This window comes from Phoca vitulina, unplaced genomic scaffold, assembly GCF_004348235.1.
Source record: "Phoca vitulina isolate PV1807 unplaced genomic scaffold, GSC_HSeal_1.0 scaffold2, whole genome shotgun sequence".
NCBI classification, from domain to species: Eukaryota; Metazoa; Chordata; class Mammalia; order Carnivora; family Phocidae; genus Phoca; species Phoca vitulina.
In genome coordinates this window covers 85266965-85282177 of record NW_022589705.1, presented here as the reverse complement: position 1 = coordinate 85282177, position 15213 = coordinate 85266965, and the positions used below count along the sequence as shown (strand labels likewise).

At 45.4% G+C, this 15213-nt stretch overlaps 1 protein-coding gene across 2 annotated transcripts in view; it reads right to left on the bottom strand.

Moving 5' to 3' along the window:
• The window catches only part of USP48 (ubiquitin specific peptidase 48), a 93968-nt gene extending 89820 nt beyond the window's left edge, over positions 1-4148 (bottom strand). For both annotated transcript variants that reach the window (XM_032391755.1, XM_032391764.1), the window contains exon 1: positions 3814-4148. In XM_032391755.1, the coding sequence (XP_032247646.1) occupies positions 3814-3947 (134 nt within the window). In that variant the 5' untranslated portion in view covers positions 3948-4148. The remainder of the gene's footprint in view (positions 1-3813) is intronic.
• Between the last annotated feature and the right edge of the window lie 11065 nt (positions 4149-15213).

The following is a 15213-nucleotide window of genomic DNA, read 5'->3' as shown; positions in this document are numbered from 1 at the left end:
AAAAATTGCTTGGACCTCAGATTATGCATGGTCTCAAAAGCACAAGCAACCAAAACCAAAAACAAACAAACAAAAAAACCCACACCACAAAAAACAAAGAAAAGTTTGGACTACATAAAATTAAAACCTTTTCTACTACAAACAGTACCATCAAAAATATGAAAACACAGGGTGCCTGGGTGGCTCAGTCTTTGAGAGTCTGCCTTCAGCTCAGGTCGTGATCCCAGGGTCCTGGGATTGAGCCCCGCATCGGGCTCCCTGCTCGGCGGGAAGCCTGCTTCTCCCTCTCCCACTCCCCCTGCTTGTGTTCCTTCTCTCGCTGTGTCTCTGTCAAATAAATAAAATCTTTAAAAAAAAATACGAAAACACGACCCATAGAAATGAGAATATTTACAAATATAAGGAATTTGTATCCAACATATAAAGAACTCTTACAACTCAATAATACAAAAACAACCCTATTTTAAAACGGGCAAAGGACTTTAACAGACATTTCTCCAAAAATACACGGGAGGCCAAGAAGCACCTGAAAGATGCTGAACTTTATAGTCAGCAGGGAAATGCAAATCAAGACCACAATGAGATACCACTTACACCCACTAGCATGGCTGTAAGAAAAAAGAAACAAGAGCAAGGATGGGGAGAAATTGGAATCTTCATACACTGTATGTAAAACAGCACAGTCACTTTGGAAAATAATCTGTCAGTTCCTCAAAATGTTAAACATAGTTTTATGACCCAGCAATTCCACTCCTACAGATATACCCAAGATAAATGAATATATTCACACAGAAACCCCTACACAAATATTCTTGGCTACATTATTCATAGTAGCCAAAAAGTGGAAACAATCCAAATGTCCATCAATTGATGAATTGATACACAAATGTGGAAACTACATACATAAAACGGAATATTTGGCAATTAAAAAAAAAATGAGAAACAGCCAATACACAAAAAGATGTTCAATTCATTAGTCATTCGGAAAATGCAAACCAAAAACACAATTAGATGCCACTTCAAATTCAGTGGGAGGGGCGCCTGGGTGGCTCAGTTATTAAGTGTCTGCCTTCAGCTCAGGTCATGATCCCAGGATCCTGGGTTCGAGCCCCGCATCGGGCTCCCTGCTCAGTGGGAAGCCTGCTTCTCCCTCTCCCACTCCCCCTGCTTGTGTTCCCTCTCTCACTGTCTCTGTCAAATAAATAAATAAAATCTTAAAAAAAAAAAAATTCACTGCGATGACAAACAGAAAGTAGCATGTGCTGGCAAGGATGGAGAGAAACTGAAACCCTCACGCGTTCCTGGTGGGAATGTAAAATGAACAGCACAGCAGCTGTAGAAAGCAGTGTGGCAGTTCCTCAGTTAAACATAATTACCATGACCCAGCAATTTCACTCCAGGTAGACACCCGAAAGAACTGAAAACACGTATTCTAACAAAAACTTGTAGCCAACTGTTCACAGCAGCACAATAGCCAGAAAGTGGATATAACAAAAATGCTCATCAAGTTAACTATGTGAGGTGACAGATGTGTTTAACTACCTTGATCTTGGGGTGGTTCAGTCGGTTAAGCATCTGCCTTTGGTTCAGGTCATGATCTCAGGGTCCTGGGATGGAGCCCCGTATCGGGCTCCCTACTCAGGGGTGAGCCTGCTTCTCTCTCTCCCTCTGCCTGCCATTCCCCCTGCTTGTGCTCTCTCCCTCCCTCCCCTGTCAAACAAACAAAATCTTAAAAAAAAAAACAACTACCTTGATCTTAGCACTCATTGCACCACGTGTATATGTATATCAAATCACCATGTTGTACACTTTAAATATAGGCAATTCTGTTTGCCAAGTGTTCCTCAGTAAAGTTGGGGGGGCAGATTTTTTAAGTCCATCAACTGATGAGGAGATAAACAAAATATGGTATATATCCAAACACTGGACTATTATTCAGCCACAAAAAGGAATAAACTACTGATCAATGCTACAACATGGAAGACACTGCAAAATATGTTACATGAAAACCAGACAAAAAAGGCTACATATTGTAGGATTCCATTTATGTGAAATATTAACAGAGAAATCCACAGAGACAGAAAGATCAGTGGTTGCTGGGGGTGGAATGAGGGGAAAATGGGAAGTGACTGTTTAAAAGGATATGGAGTCTCTTTTAAGGTGATGGAAAAGCCCTAGAATTAGACAATGGTGACGGGTGTACCACTTATAAAGGTATTTAATGCCACTTAATTGGATACTTTAAAATAAATTTGTTGCATATTTTACACACATTTTAAAATGAAATTAAATACCAACACATGCTAGAATGCAGATGACCCTTGAAAACATTACATTAAGTGAAAAAAGTCATAAAAGTCCACCTGTTTTATGATTCTATTTGCATGAAATGTCCAAGATAGGCAAATTTGGAGGCAGAAAGTTGACCAGTGGTTGCTCGGAGCTTGGAGTGGTGGTGTACAGGGGAGGACCGAGTGTCAATCTAACGGCTAAAGAGCCTAGGAGGGGAAGGGGCAAAAAATGTTCTAAAAACAGATAGTGGTGATAGCTGAACAACCCTGTGAATACACGAACAAAAACACACTGGACAGTACATGTTAAACGGGTGAATCATTCGATATGTGACTTTTATTTCGATGCCAGGGGGGAAAAAAAAAACCCTGCTTGGATACAAACCTTGCAATTGCAACTTTAAACTCTAGGACATTACCCTTACAGCGATCCCAGCCAATTTCTACTCCTTTACTTGTGTTAAAATCAGAACTATAACAAAGTATTTTTTTTTTTTTTTTGGTTACTCTTGAATCTAATTATACACAGACTACTGTCATTCCAATACTTACGGTTGGTAGTCGATGTGCCCTCCTTGTGAGCCAGACGCCCAGAGCTTGGAATTATTCATTTGCTTAAAGCTCCCTAACTTGAATCACTTCTGAAACTCGACTTTAATTCCAAAGCAGAGACCTTGACTTCCATTCCTTCCGGATCCCGCCGCGGAGTGTAAAAACTCCAGAAAGCCTTTACTAAATGCTTGCTAAAGTACGGCTACTGAGCATGCCCGGCTTGGCCAAGTCAATTCAACAACATTCCAGAACAAAAACTATAGTTCCCGCGTTAAAAGGTGGAAAAATATAAGAGATAAGAACAATGCCTAAGAATTCGAACTAAAAGGAAAGGCAAGGTTCAAGGGCTAAGCAGAAGTGAAGGACAGAACTTACACAGCTCAAACTTCGCACCTGGCAAAGTGGCGCAGTCGCAACGAGCCCCCCCCCACCCCAAAAGGCGAAAACAGATGAACAAGAGACGGGAGGTCAACTGGGGGTGAAGGATACCGATGACGTAGGCTAACTATACGTTTTTCTAAATCTGCCCTATCCAAAACTAATATTAAGATGACCAAGTTTTCACCGTCAACAGTAATAAAAGATACACTGTGATGAAACTCACTTCGACGAAGTTCCCTTTCTACAATGGAAAAAGCCGAGCCGTGGCCAAGATACAACAAACAACGTTTGCTAAGCTCTCAGCTCCTGCCGTCAACCATTTCCACCGCCATCTTCTAGATAAGAACCCAGAACCTTTTCTAAAGGGCTTTCAGCAGCATCACCTCCGTGCAGCGAGCCCGGGATGGCTGCGTTGCTCAGGTCGCCCAGATGCGTTAAGGAGGAAGCCTCCACCTTGCTCCTCTCTGTGCCTGCTAGATGCACACAGCTGGCCGCCGTCCTCTTTCCCCCAACATGACCCCCGGCCCCCAGTCCAGTTTTCCAAGGTCCGAAGCGAGGGGGGGCGCAAGGCCCGGTGCGCGGGCCTCACCTGCACACGCCGCGGATGCAGGGCTCCAGCCAGATGCGGTAGGCGGTCTCGATGTGCTCCTGCGACACCTCCTCGGGCCGCACCGTCTCCGCCCAGCGCCAGGCCGCCTTCTCCAGCTGCAGCCGCGGGGCCATGGCCTTGGCCCGAGAAGCGCCTCCCAAACCGGGCCGTCGCTGCTGCCGCTGCTGCTGCTGCCGCCGCCCAAATGGGCTCCGCCACCTGCCAGCAATAGGGACCAGGCGATTCCTCAGCCAGCTGGCCAGTCAATCACCTGTGCGCGCCACTGCCGCCGCGCCCGCCCGCCCGCGCCCGACCCGCACGACCGGCCGCAAAGCGCCGCCGCCGACACCCGACACCCCCCGCGCCCGCAGACGTTGGAGGTGTACTCCCCGTCGCTGTGGGCGCATGCGCGTTCCCAGCAGCCTTTGCGCCTCCCCGCGCCTCTAGCGCGACGGGCGGAGAAAAGGGAAGCGGCTGTTCGGGATGGTGTTGCCACGTCCTCACCGGCGCTGCTGGGGTAGCAGCGCCTCAGCTCCTGGCTAGGCTAGCGTCCTGCGTACCACTAGCCTAACAAGTCGGCGCCTCGAGGGCAAAAGGCTGCCTATTCTTGCTTTCTGGTACTTCCCCTTTAACCTTGAAGGAGTCACGCGAGAAGCTACTCAACGCACACCATAGGGCCGCTGGACTGCGGGGTAGGACCTGAAACCGGGTCACCAAAAAAAACCACGGTCGGCTCTCTAGAGGATGATTAAACTTGAGCCTGGACCGGTTCCGACTCCTTTCCCGAGCCTTCTTGACGTCACGGGACGTTCTGGGCTTTTTCCTGAACTAGAACTGGACTACGTGTCCCGGCCTGCGTTCCTTGCTGTCACTCACTGGATGCTAGGCATGCTGGGATTTGTAGTCCTCGAAGTGGAGGGGGTTTTGCGGGGGGAGTGTTCCTGGGTGGGGTTTCTGGGGCTGTGAAGGTCTTCGTTGCAGCTGGCTGACCCTCCTCACTGCTGGTATCGCCTTTTGATGACTTCTTGGTCCTTTCCGGAAGCTCCTCTCCAGTTCCCGGGTTTAGAAACATTACCTTTTTACAAGTCCTGCCCCAGGATATAAAGACTAGCCTCATCGAAATGTTTTTCCAAACTGTTAAGGGCACTGCTAGAGGGAAGGTTTTTGAGGACTTTACATTTGAATGAGAGCCCTCCAGGGTCTAAGCACTGATTTCTGACACAGCAGTTTACCAGCTGGGTAACCTTGGACTTGATGCTTAAAGTGTGCTAGTCATTAGACAAATATTTGCTGAAAACATGACGAAGATAAGACGTCGTCCCCGCCATTGGGGGTGGGTGAGGGGAGAGCGGTAGAAACACAAAGAAACCCTTCCCAGCCTTGGAAGGTTTGCAGTACTTGGAAAAAGGCTTACCAGAAGAGGTTAATTCTAAAGGTTTGCAGTACTTGGGAAAAGGCTTGCCATAAGAGGTTATTTCTAAGCACATCTTTAAAAGATGAGTAGAACTTAGCCAGGAGAGAAAAAAAAGGCAGCATTACAGACTAAGGGAACCACGAGGAGGAAAGGCACATTAGAAACTTCTTGGTGTGGGGCACCTGGGTGGATCAGATGGTTAAGCACCTGCCTTTGGCTCAGGTCGTGATTCCAGGGTCCTGGAATCAAGTCCCGCATCGGACTCCTTGCTTAGTGGGGAGCCTGCTTCTCCCGCTCCTGCTGCCCCTGCTGCCCCTGCTTGTGCTCGCGCTCTCTGTCAAATAAATAAATAAAATCTTTTCATTCTTTTGCATGTGGCTATCTAGTTTTCCCAACACCGTTTGTTGAAGAGACTGTCTTTTTTCCATTGGACATTCTTTCCTGCTTTGTCGAAGAATAGTTGACCATAGAGTTGAGGGTCCATTTCTGGGCTCTCTGTTCCGTTCCATTGATCTATGTGTCTGTTTTTGTGCCAGTACCATACTGTCTTGATGATGACAGCTTTGTAATAGAGCTTGAAGTCTGGAATTGTGAGGCCACCAGCTTTGCTTTTCTTTTTCAACATTCCTCTGGCTACTCGGGGTCTTTTCTGGTTCCATACAAATTTTAGGATTATTTGTTCCATTTCTTTGAAAAAAGTGGATGGTATTTTGATAGGGATTGCATTAAATGTGTAGATTGCTCTAAGTAGCATTGACATCTTCACAATATTTGTTCTTCCAATCCATGAGCGTGGAACGTTTTTCCATTTCTTTGTGTCTTCCTCAATTTCTTTCATGAGTATTTTATAGTTTTCTGAGTACAGATTCTTTGCCTCTTTGGTTAGATTTATTCCTGGGTATCTTATGGTTTTGGGTGCAATTGTAAATGGGATCGACTCCTTAATTTCTCTTTCTTCTGTCTTGTTGGTGTATATAAATGCAACTGATTTCTGTGCATTGATTTTATATCCTGTCACTTTACTGAATTAACAAGTCAGGAAACAACAGATGTTGGCAAGAATGCAGAGAAGGGGGAACCCTCCTACACTGTTGGTGGGAATGCAAGCTGGTGCAGCCACTCTGGAAAACAGTATGGAGGTTCCTCAAAAAGTTGAAAATAGAGCTACCCTATGACCCAGCAATTGCACTAGTGGGTATTTACCCCAAAGATACAAGTGTAGTGATCCGAAGGGGTACGTGTACCCCAATGTTTATAGCAGCAATGTCCACAATAGCCAAACTATGGAAAGAGCCAAGATGGCCATCAACAGATGAATGGATAAAGATGTGGTGTGGAATATTATGCAGCCATCAAAAAAAAACCCCACGAAATCTTGCCATTTGCAATGACATGGTTGGAACTAGAGGGTATTATGCTAAGCGAAATAAGTCAATCAGAGAAAGGCATGTATCATATGATCTCACTGATGTGAGGAATTCTTAATCTCAGGAAACAAACTGAGGGTTGCTGGAGTGGTGGGGGGTGGGAGGTATGGGTGGCGGGGTGATAGACATTGGGGAGGGTATGTGCTATGGTGAGCGCTGTGAATTGTGTAAAACTGATGAATCACAGACCTGTACCTATGAAACAAATAATACATTATATGTTAAAAAAAAAAAAAAGAAAAAGGAAGAAAATAGTAGGAAGGGAAAAATGAAGGGGGGGAAATTGGAGGGGGAGACGAACCATGAGAGACTATGGACTCTGAGAAACAAACTGAGGGTTCCAGAGGGGAGGGGGTGGGGGGATGGGTTAGCCTGGTGATGGGTATTAAAGAGGGCACGTATTGAATGGAGCACTGGGTGTTATACACAAACAATGAATCATGGAACAGTACATCAAAAACTAATGATGTATGGTGATTAACGTAACATAATAAAATAAAAAATATATATGATCTTAAAAAATAAAAACTTGGTGTAAGCAAACAAATTCTGAGACAGGGAGAGGTGAGAGGGTAAGCCATGAGAGATTTATCCTTATCTGAGAGATTTATCTTTATCTGAGATAAAGAGATGTATCTTTATCTGAGAGATTCCTTGAAAGGTTTAAAGCTGATAAAGATACAGTGGAGATTTGCATTTTGTATGGCTTCCTCAGTCCGGGTCAAGGTCAAAGGCAGACAAACCTCTTACGAAGTAGGACAGGCCAGAAATAATGAAGGCCTCAACTGGGGAAATGTACTTCTAACCTGGGTGGGGTGTCAAAGCACCTGGCTCTGGGGGTCCCAAACAGACCAGGTGCAGCCACTCACCACTGATAAAATCCAAAGGCAGAGACATGAGTGGTGGTGAAACAAGAAAGGAATTTATCTCGATGAAGCCAACACTGGGAACACCATGGACTAGCGTCTCAAAGACTGTCTCCCAAGTGCTGAAAATACATCTAGGTTTATGTAAAGAAAATGTGGGACAAAGGTCGGGTACATTCAGGTGGGCAGTGAATGTCAGATCAATCATGCGGTCAATCACTCCGGTCTTGCTGGCTCAGGGCAGTCCTTGTTGCTTGAGGGGGTAGTTTTGGCTCACATCAGAGGATGCTTTGCCTGCGGGGTCTTTTGTCTGAGTTAAGAAATAAGCTGGAAAGAAGAACTTAAGTACAGACTGAGGTCAAAATGTAGGTAGTCCTATTTCATGATAGGTATGACATGAGAAGACAAATTTGAAAGGTATGTAGGACGTGGAATTGCTACAACTTGACGATGTTGGTCTAATCAGTGTCTACTCACCTTTGTGTTACTTGACCTTCTAGTCTGGGTCACAGCCCTTTCCTCGGTGCTTACAACTACCTTTGACATTGTTTCACTTGGCACACGATGAAATTGTGATATTATTCACCATGTGGTCACTGCTATGTGCAGTTTTCTAACTTGGGTAATTAATAAGAGTTTCTACCTAGTGAGAAAGAACTAAAGAAGCAGCAGCAGGTTTGGAAGGGACATGATGATTTCAATTTTTAGTATACAGTAGACCCTTGAACCATGTGCTGTACCTTGACCCCCCGGTGATGTGGAAATTCTGGGTATAACTTTTTGACTCCCCAAAAATTTAACTACTGATAGCCTGCTCTTGACCAGAAGCCTTACTGATAACAATTAACGCATTTTGTATGTTCTATGTATTATAGACTGTATTTTTTTTACTCTATTCTTAAACTAGAGAAAAACTATTACTGAGAAAATCATAAGGAAGAGAAAAATACATTTACAGTACTGTACTGTATTTATCCAAAAAAGTATAAGTGGACCCACACAGTTCAAGTGTCAGCTGTATTGCATTTTAGGTGTGTTGTCGAAAAACGAAAAACGACCTCCATGATTCAGAACCAAAATAGAACAGGAAGACAGAGTTGGGGATAAAGAGGAACAATAGCTTTATTGCTTTGCCAGGTAAAGGAGGCCCCACAGCAGGCTATGACCTTCAAAAACCGCAAGCCCTCCAGGCGCCCGTGTGGCTCAGCAGGTTGAATGTCTGACTTCAAGGTCATGGTGCCGGGGTCCTGGGATCAAGCCCTATGCAGATCCCCATGGCAAGCTCTGAACTCCGTGGGGAGTCTGCTTGTCCTTCTCCCTCCGCACCTCCCCTCCCTCCCCCGCTCATTTTCTCTCTCTCAAATAAATAAAATCTTAAAAAAAAAGAAATGTAAGCCCCACCCCCCACCCCCCGGAGGAAGGGGCTGGGGGGTTTTACAGGGAAATACAGGATCTACCTGGGTTTGAAAGGAATTGTGTTGTGCTGCCAGCCTCCTTCATCCTGTCTTCAGGGTGGTAAGGGAGGAGGGGAGGTTTGCGGAAGAGAGGAAAAGGGTTACTTTAAAATTGAGCTTTTTTTTTTTTAAGATTTTATTTATTTATTTGACACAGAGAGAGAGCACAAGCACGGGTAGCGGCAGGCAGAGGGAGAGGGAGAAGGAGGCTCCTGGCTGAGCAGGGAGCCCGATGCGGGGCTCAATCCCAGGACCCTGGGATCATGACCTGAGCAGAAGGCAGTCGCTTAAACAACTGAGCCACCCAGGCGCCCCAGAACTGAGCTTTGCTGAAGCATTAGTGCAGCCATTTTGACTTTTATTCAACTTTATGCTTTTAAGCAGTTTCAGATGCATCAGGGACATGCATGCCAGCACAGCAGACATGAATCTGAGTCTTGCAGGATATATTGTCCTGCGCTATGAGTTTTTCCATCTCTACTGGATGATTCTCATCAGCATTCAAATATGCTGTGATTTCTCCCCAGTTTAACACTCTCTTGACTCCCACATCCCCCTCAAGCTACTGGCCCATTTCTCTGCTCCCTTTTATAGCAAAACTGGAAAGAGTCGTCATACTTTTCTGCAGTTCCCCTCTTTCTATCCCTGTCAAGCCCATTCCAAATCAGGCTGCTGCCTCTATCACCCCCAAAACTACTCATATGAAGGTCACACTGTGAAATCCAGTGTAAGCTCACACTTGGTTTTGCTTGACCTATTCAAAGCATTTCACCCATTTTTCACTCTCTCCCCTGGAACCTGTCCTTAACTTGCAAGACATCATGCTTTTCTCATGGTTCACTGGTCATTCTTTTTTAGTGTCCTTTGTTGGTTCGTTCTCTCTAACCTGTAAACTTGAGTGGCATAGGGTTGTCCTTGGACCTCTCCTCTAATACATTTACTCCCTTGATGATCTGATCTCCTGTGGCTTTAAATACCAGCTGTGGGTTGATGACTGCCAAATTCGTTATCTCCAGACTTGACCTTACTCCTAAAATGCCAAATTTATATATCTCCTACTGCTTACTTGGCATCTCCAATATGCAATATGTCTTCTGCCCTTCACAGGTCCAAAACCTAGCCTTATTCTACTTCCAGTTGCCCCAAAATATCCTTCTAAAACTTTACCATCTCAGCAGATGGCAACTCTATCTTGCCAGAAACTTTAGAGGCAGGTTTAACCTATCTTTCTCTTACATCCCCATCCAGTCCTTTCACAAATCCTGTCAACTGTGCCTTCAAAATATATACAAAATACAACCACTCTGCAGTTGCCATTACTACCCTGGTATCGCAAAAGCTTCCTAACTGGTCTCCAAGTTTCACCCTTGCCTCTTTGTAGTCTGCATGTCCAGATGGACATTCCTTGGCTTAAAAACCTCCTAAACTTCCTGCTGCCTCGGAATAAATGACAAAGGCCCTCTCCTCTGCACCTTACTGCCTAGACCTTGTTTCCTACCACTCTCTCTTCCCCCAACTTTGCTCCAACAACACTGCTTTCTTCCTCCCTGTGCACAACTACCCCAGCAGCCTTCCGCCTCAGGACCTTTGCACTTGCTGCTTCCTTTTCCTGGAACTCTCTTCTGCACAGTCACATGGCTTGCTCCTTCACCTAGTAAGTTTTGGGAACAGGGGAAGGACCCTAGAAAGAAGGTCCAGAAGGAACAACTGTTAGATATAAGGAGAATCTGGGGCACCTAGGTGGCTCAGTTGGTTAAGTGTCTGACTCAATTTTGGCTCAGGTCATGATCTCAGGGTCTTGAGGTTGAGCTCCACATTGGGCTCAGAGCTCAGCGCACTTTGCTGGGGATCGTCTCCCTCTGCCCCTCCTTTCACACTTCCTCTCACATGTGCGCTCTCTCTCTAGATAAATCTTTTTTTTTTTCAAGATTTTATTTATTTATTTGACAGAGAGACAGCTAGAGAGGGAACACAAGCAGGGGGAGTGGGAGAGGGAGAAGCAGGCTTCCCGCTGAGCAGGGAGCCCGATGCGGGGCTCGATCCCAGGACCCTGGGATCATGACCTGAGCCGAAGGCAGACGCTTAATGACTGAGCCACCCAGGCACCCCTCTAGATAAATCTTAAAAAAAAAAAATAAGTAAAAAGAGGTGAAGTTAATTTTAATACAGTTAACCCAATATATCCAAAATATGTACATTTCCACATGAAATCAATATTTAAAATATTAATGAAATACATTTTTCACATCTATTTGGAAATCTGGTGTGCATTTTACAGTTGCAACTCATCTTAGTTTAAACTTGCCTCATCCAGGGGCTCATTAGCCACATGTGGGAGTGGCTACTCTAGTGGACAAGCCTAGGACTATACTCTCTTGACTTAAATCTTTTTTTTTAAAAGATTTATTTATTTTAGGGGCGCCTGGGTGGCTCAGTTGGTTAAGCGACTGCCTTCGGCTCAGGTCATGATCCTGGAGTCCCTGGATCGAGTTCCGCATCGGGCTCCCTGCTCAGCGGGGAGTCTGCTTCTCTCTCTGACCCTAACCCCTCTCATGTGCTCTCTCTCATTCTCTCTCTCTCAAATAAATAAATAAAAAAATCTTTAAAAAAAAAAAAAAAGATTTATTTATTTTAGAGAGAGCACGCATGGCAGGAGGAGGGGGAGAGGGAGAGAGAGAATCTCAAGCAGACTCTCCACTCAGTGGGGAGCTGGACCTGGGGCTTGAGCCCACGACCCATGAGATCTTGACCTGAGCTGAAATCACTAGTTAATTGCTTAACCAACTGTGCCACCCAGGCACCCCGATTTAACTCATCTTCTATTTACTCTTCAACCAACTCCTATCTGGCCTATGTCCTTACCACTCCTCTACCACTGCTTTTATCAAGGTTAGCATGGCTTCCATGTTACCTAATCCAGAGGTCTTCTCTCAGTCCTCAGCTCGCTGCAGTCACCACTTCTGCCATCTTGAAATGTCCTTCTCTTGGTTTGTAGGCAGTATCCTCTCCTGGTTTTCCACTTCCCTGAGTTGCGGCTCCTCGTCTACCGGTTTCCTAAATGGTAGTGTAAAATAAAAATGTGTTCCCATGGGTCTCCTCTACATGACAATACTACTTCACTTCTCACACCAGATGTATGGGTTTTCCAAACATCCAGCAATTCTGTCATACCAACGGGATGTCCTACAGATTTAACCCAGTTCTGTCACTTTTTACCTGGAGATTGTACCAGATCACACAGGTTAAGGGTTCAGTCCTTCAAGACTGTACACACACACACACACACACACACACACACCCCGTTCAGACACCAATTGCAAATCCAGGTTCTCACCTGTGTTTCTGATCAACTGGCTATAAGTCTGAGGTGCCCATCACCCCCTCCTCAGGTTTGATTGATGTGCTAGAGCAGCTCACAGAACTCAGGAAAACATTCTACCTACTAATTACCAGTTTATTAGAAAAGGATGTAACTTAGGAACAGCCAGAGAGAAGAGGGGCGTAGGACAAGGGATGTAAGAAGGGGCACAGAGCTTCCATACCCTCCCTGGACGCACAATGCTCCCAGCAACTCCACTGTTCACCAGCCCAGAAGTTCTCTGGACCCCGCCCTTTTAGGTTTTTATGGAGGTTTCATTACACAACCAGGGTTGATTAAATCATTGGCCATTGATGATTGATCTCTATCTCCACTCCCTAGAGGTGGGGAGGATGCGGGTGTGGATGATAATTCTAGCCCTCTAATCATGATTGGTTTGCCTGGCAACCAGTCCCCATTCTTTGGTGACCCAGGGGCTTTCCAAAGACACCTCATTAACATAAAGTCAGGTGTGGTTGGAAGGGGCTTGTTACAAATAACAAAAGACAACTTTATCACTCTAATTACTTAGGAAATTCCAAGGGTTTAGGAACTGTGGGAGGCCTGGAGGAACACCGAACATGTATTTCTTATGAATCACAGCATCACAGCTGAGGTTTTGCCAGCCTTTGTCCTGGGCCCACTTCTCTATCAGTCAATAAAAAAAAAAGAAATATAAACATAAATCAGATTATGTCACTCCATTTTGTCATCCTTTCACAACTTAAATAAAATCTAAACTCCTCTTCATGACCTATAGGGCTATAGTAGGCAGAATAATGCCCTCCCCCAAACTCTTGCCATATCCTGAGTGTTTTAATTTCCCCAAAATTCACATGTTAAATCCTAATGCCCAGTGTGATGGTATTTGGAGGTGGGGGCCTTTGGGGGTTCTTAGATCATGAGGGAGGAACCCTTATGAATGGGATTAACACTCATGGTAAGAGACTCCAGAGAGCTCCCTTGCCCCTTCCACCAACGTGAGGACACTGGGAAGACCGCTTTCTATGAACCAGGAAATGAGTTCTCACCAGACCAAATCTATGAGCACTTTGAACTTGAACTTCCCAGCCTCTAGAACTGTAAGGAATAAATTTCTGTTGTTGATAAGCCACACAGTCTATAGTATTTTGTTTATTTTTATTCTATTTTAGTATGGTATTTTTGTTATGGAAGCCCTAACCGAGTAAGACAAATACCCATGTCCTATTCCCAAAATTTGTGAATATGTCACCTTATGTGGCAAAAGGGACTTTGCAGATGAGATTTAGTTAAAGATCTTAAAATGGGGAAATTATCCTGGATTACCTGAATAGGCCCCATGTAACCACAAGGCTCTCTTTTTTTTTTTTAATATTTTATTTATTTATTTGAAAGAGAAAGAGAGCACAAGCAGGGGGAGCAGGAAAGGGAGAAGCAGGCTCCCCACTGAGCAGGGAACCTGATGCCGGGCTCGATCCTGGAACCCTGGGATCACAACCCGAGCCGAAGGCAGAGGCTTAACCGACTGAGCCACCCTAGGTGCCCCCACAAGGGTCTTTATAAGAGGGAGGCAGAATGGTCAGAGCCAGAGAAGAAGTTACCCAGCTGACTATGAAGGTAGAAGGAGTCACAAGCCAAGAAATGCAGGCACCCTTTAGAAGCTGGGAAAGGCAAGGAAATGGATTCTCTCCTGGAGTATCCACAAGGAATGCAGCCCTGCCAACACCTTGATTTTAGTTCAAAGAAAGCCTCTCCAGACATCTGACCTCCAGAACCATAAACTGTTCGAAGCTGCTAAGTGTGGGAATTACAGTAATAATGAAAGAGGACTACCTCCATTTTGACCTCTGTCTGTACTTTCTAATTGATTAAGTTCTTTTCCAGCTTATCTCTTAACTCAGACAAAAGACCCCGCAGGCAAAGCATCCCCTGATGTGAGCCAAAACTACCCCCTCAAGCAACAAGGACTGCCCCGAGCCAGCAAGACCGGAGTGATTGACCGCATGATTGATCTGACCTTCACTGCCCACCAGCATGTACCTACCTGACCTTTGTCTCACATTTTCTTTATATAAACCTAGAAGTAGTTTCGGCACTTGAGAGACAGTCTTTGAGACACCAGTCTGCTGTCTTCCCGGTGTCAGGCTCACGGAAATCCTTTCTCATTTCAACACCACTTGTGTATCTGCCTTTAGATTTTGTCAGTGGTGAGTGCTGAACTTGATCTCTCTGGGCCCCCCTGGAACCAGATGCTCTTGTGCCCCTGCGCCCTGGTTCTAACAAAAGGAAACTAAAACTAAGGGCCCTTCATGATCTGGCCACTCCTAACTTCAACCTTATATTATTGTTTGTTCCCTCATTCACTGTGAATTAGCCACAGTATCCAAGTACTTTCCTGCCTCAGGGCCTTTGCAATTGCTGTTCTTCTGCTAGTAATGCTCTTCCCCAGCTCCTTCAGATCTCAGTTCAAATGTTACCTTCACAGGGAAGACCTCCCTGACCAGCCTGTCAAGAGTAGACCTCCCTTTCACACCCCACTATCACATCCCTGTTTATTTTTCTCCTAACACTTATCACAATATCTGAAGTGATTGTGTTGGGGGTGGGGGGTGCCTGGATGGCTCAGTCTGTTAAATGTCAGACTCGGTTTTGGCTCAGGTCACGATCTCAGGGTCGTGAGATCGAGCCCCACGTCAGGCTCCGTGCTCAATGGGGAGTCTGCTTGGGATTCTCTCCCTCTCCCTCTGCTTCCCCACCCAGCTCGTGTGCTCGCTCTCTCTAAATAAAGTGATTGTGTTCAAGGCGCCCGGCTGGCTCAGTCAGAAGAGCGTGCATCTCTTGATCTCAGAGTCATGAGTTGGAATCCCACGTTGGGTATAGAGATTACTCAAATAAATAA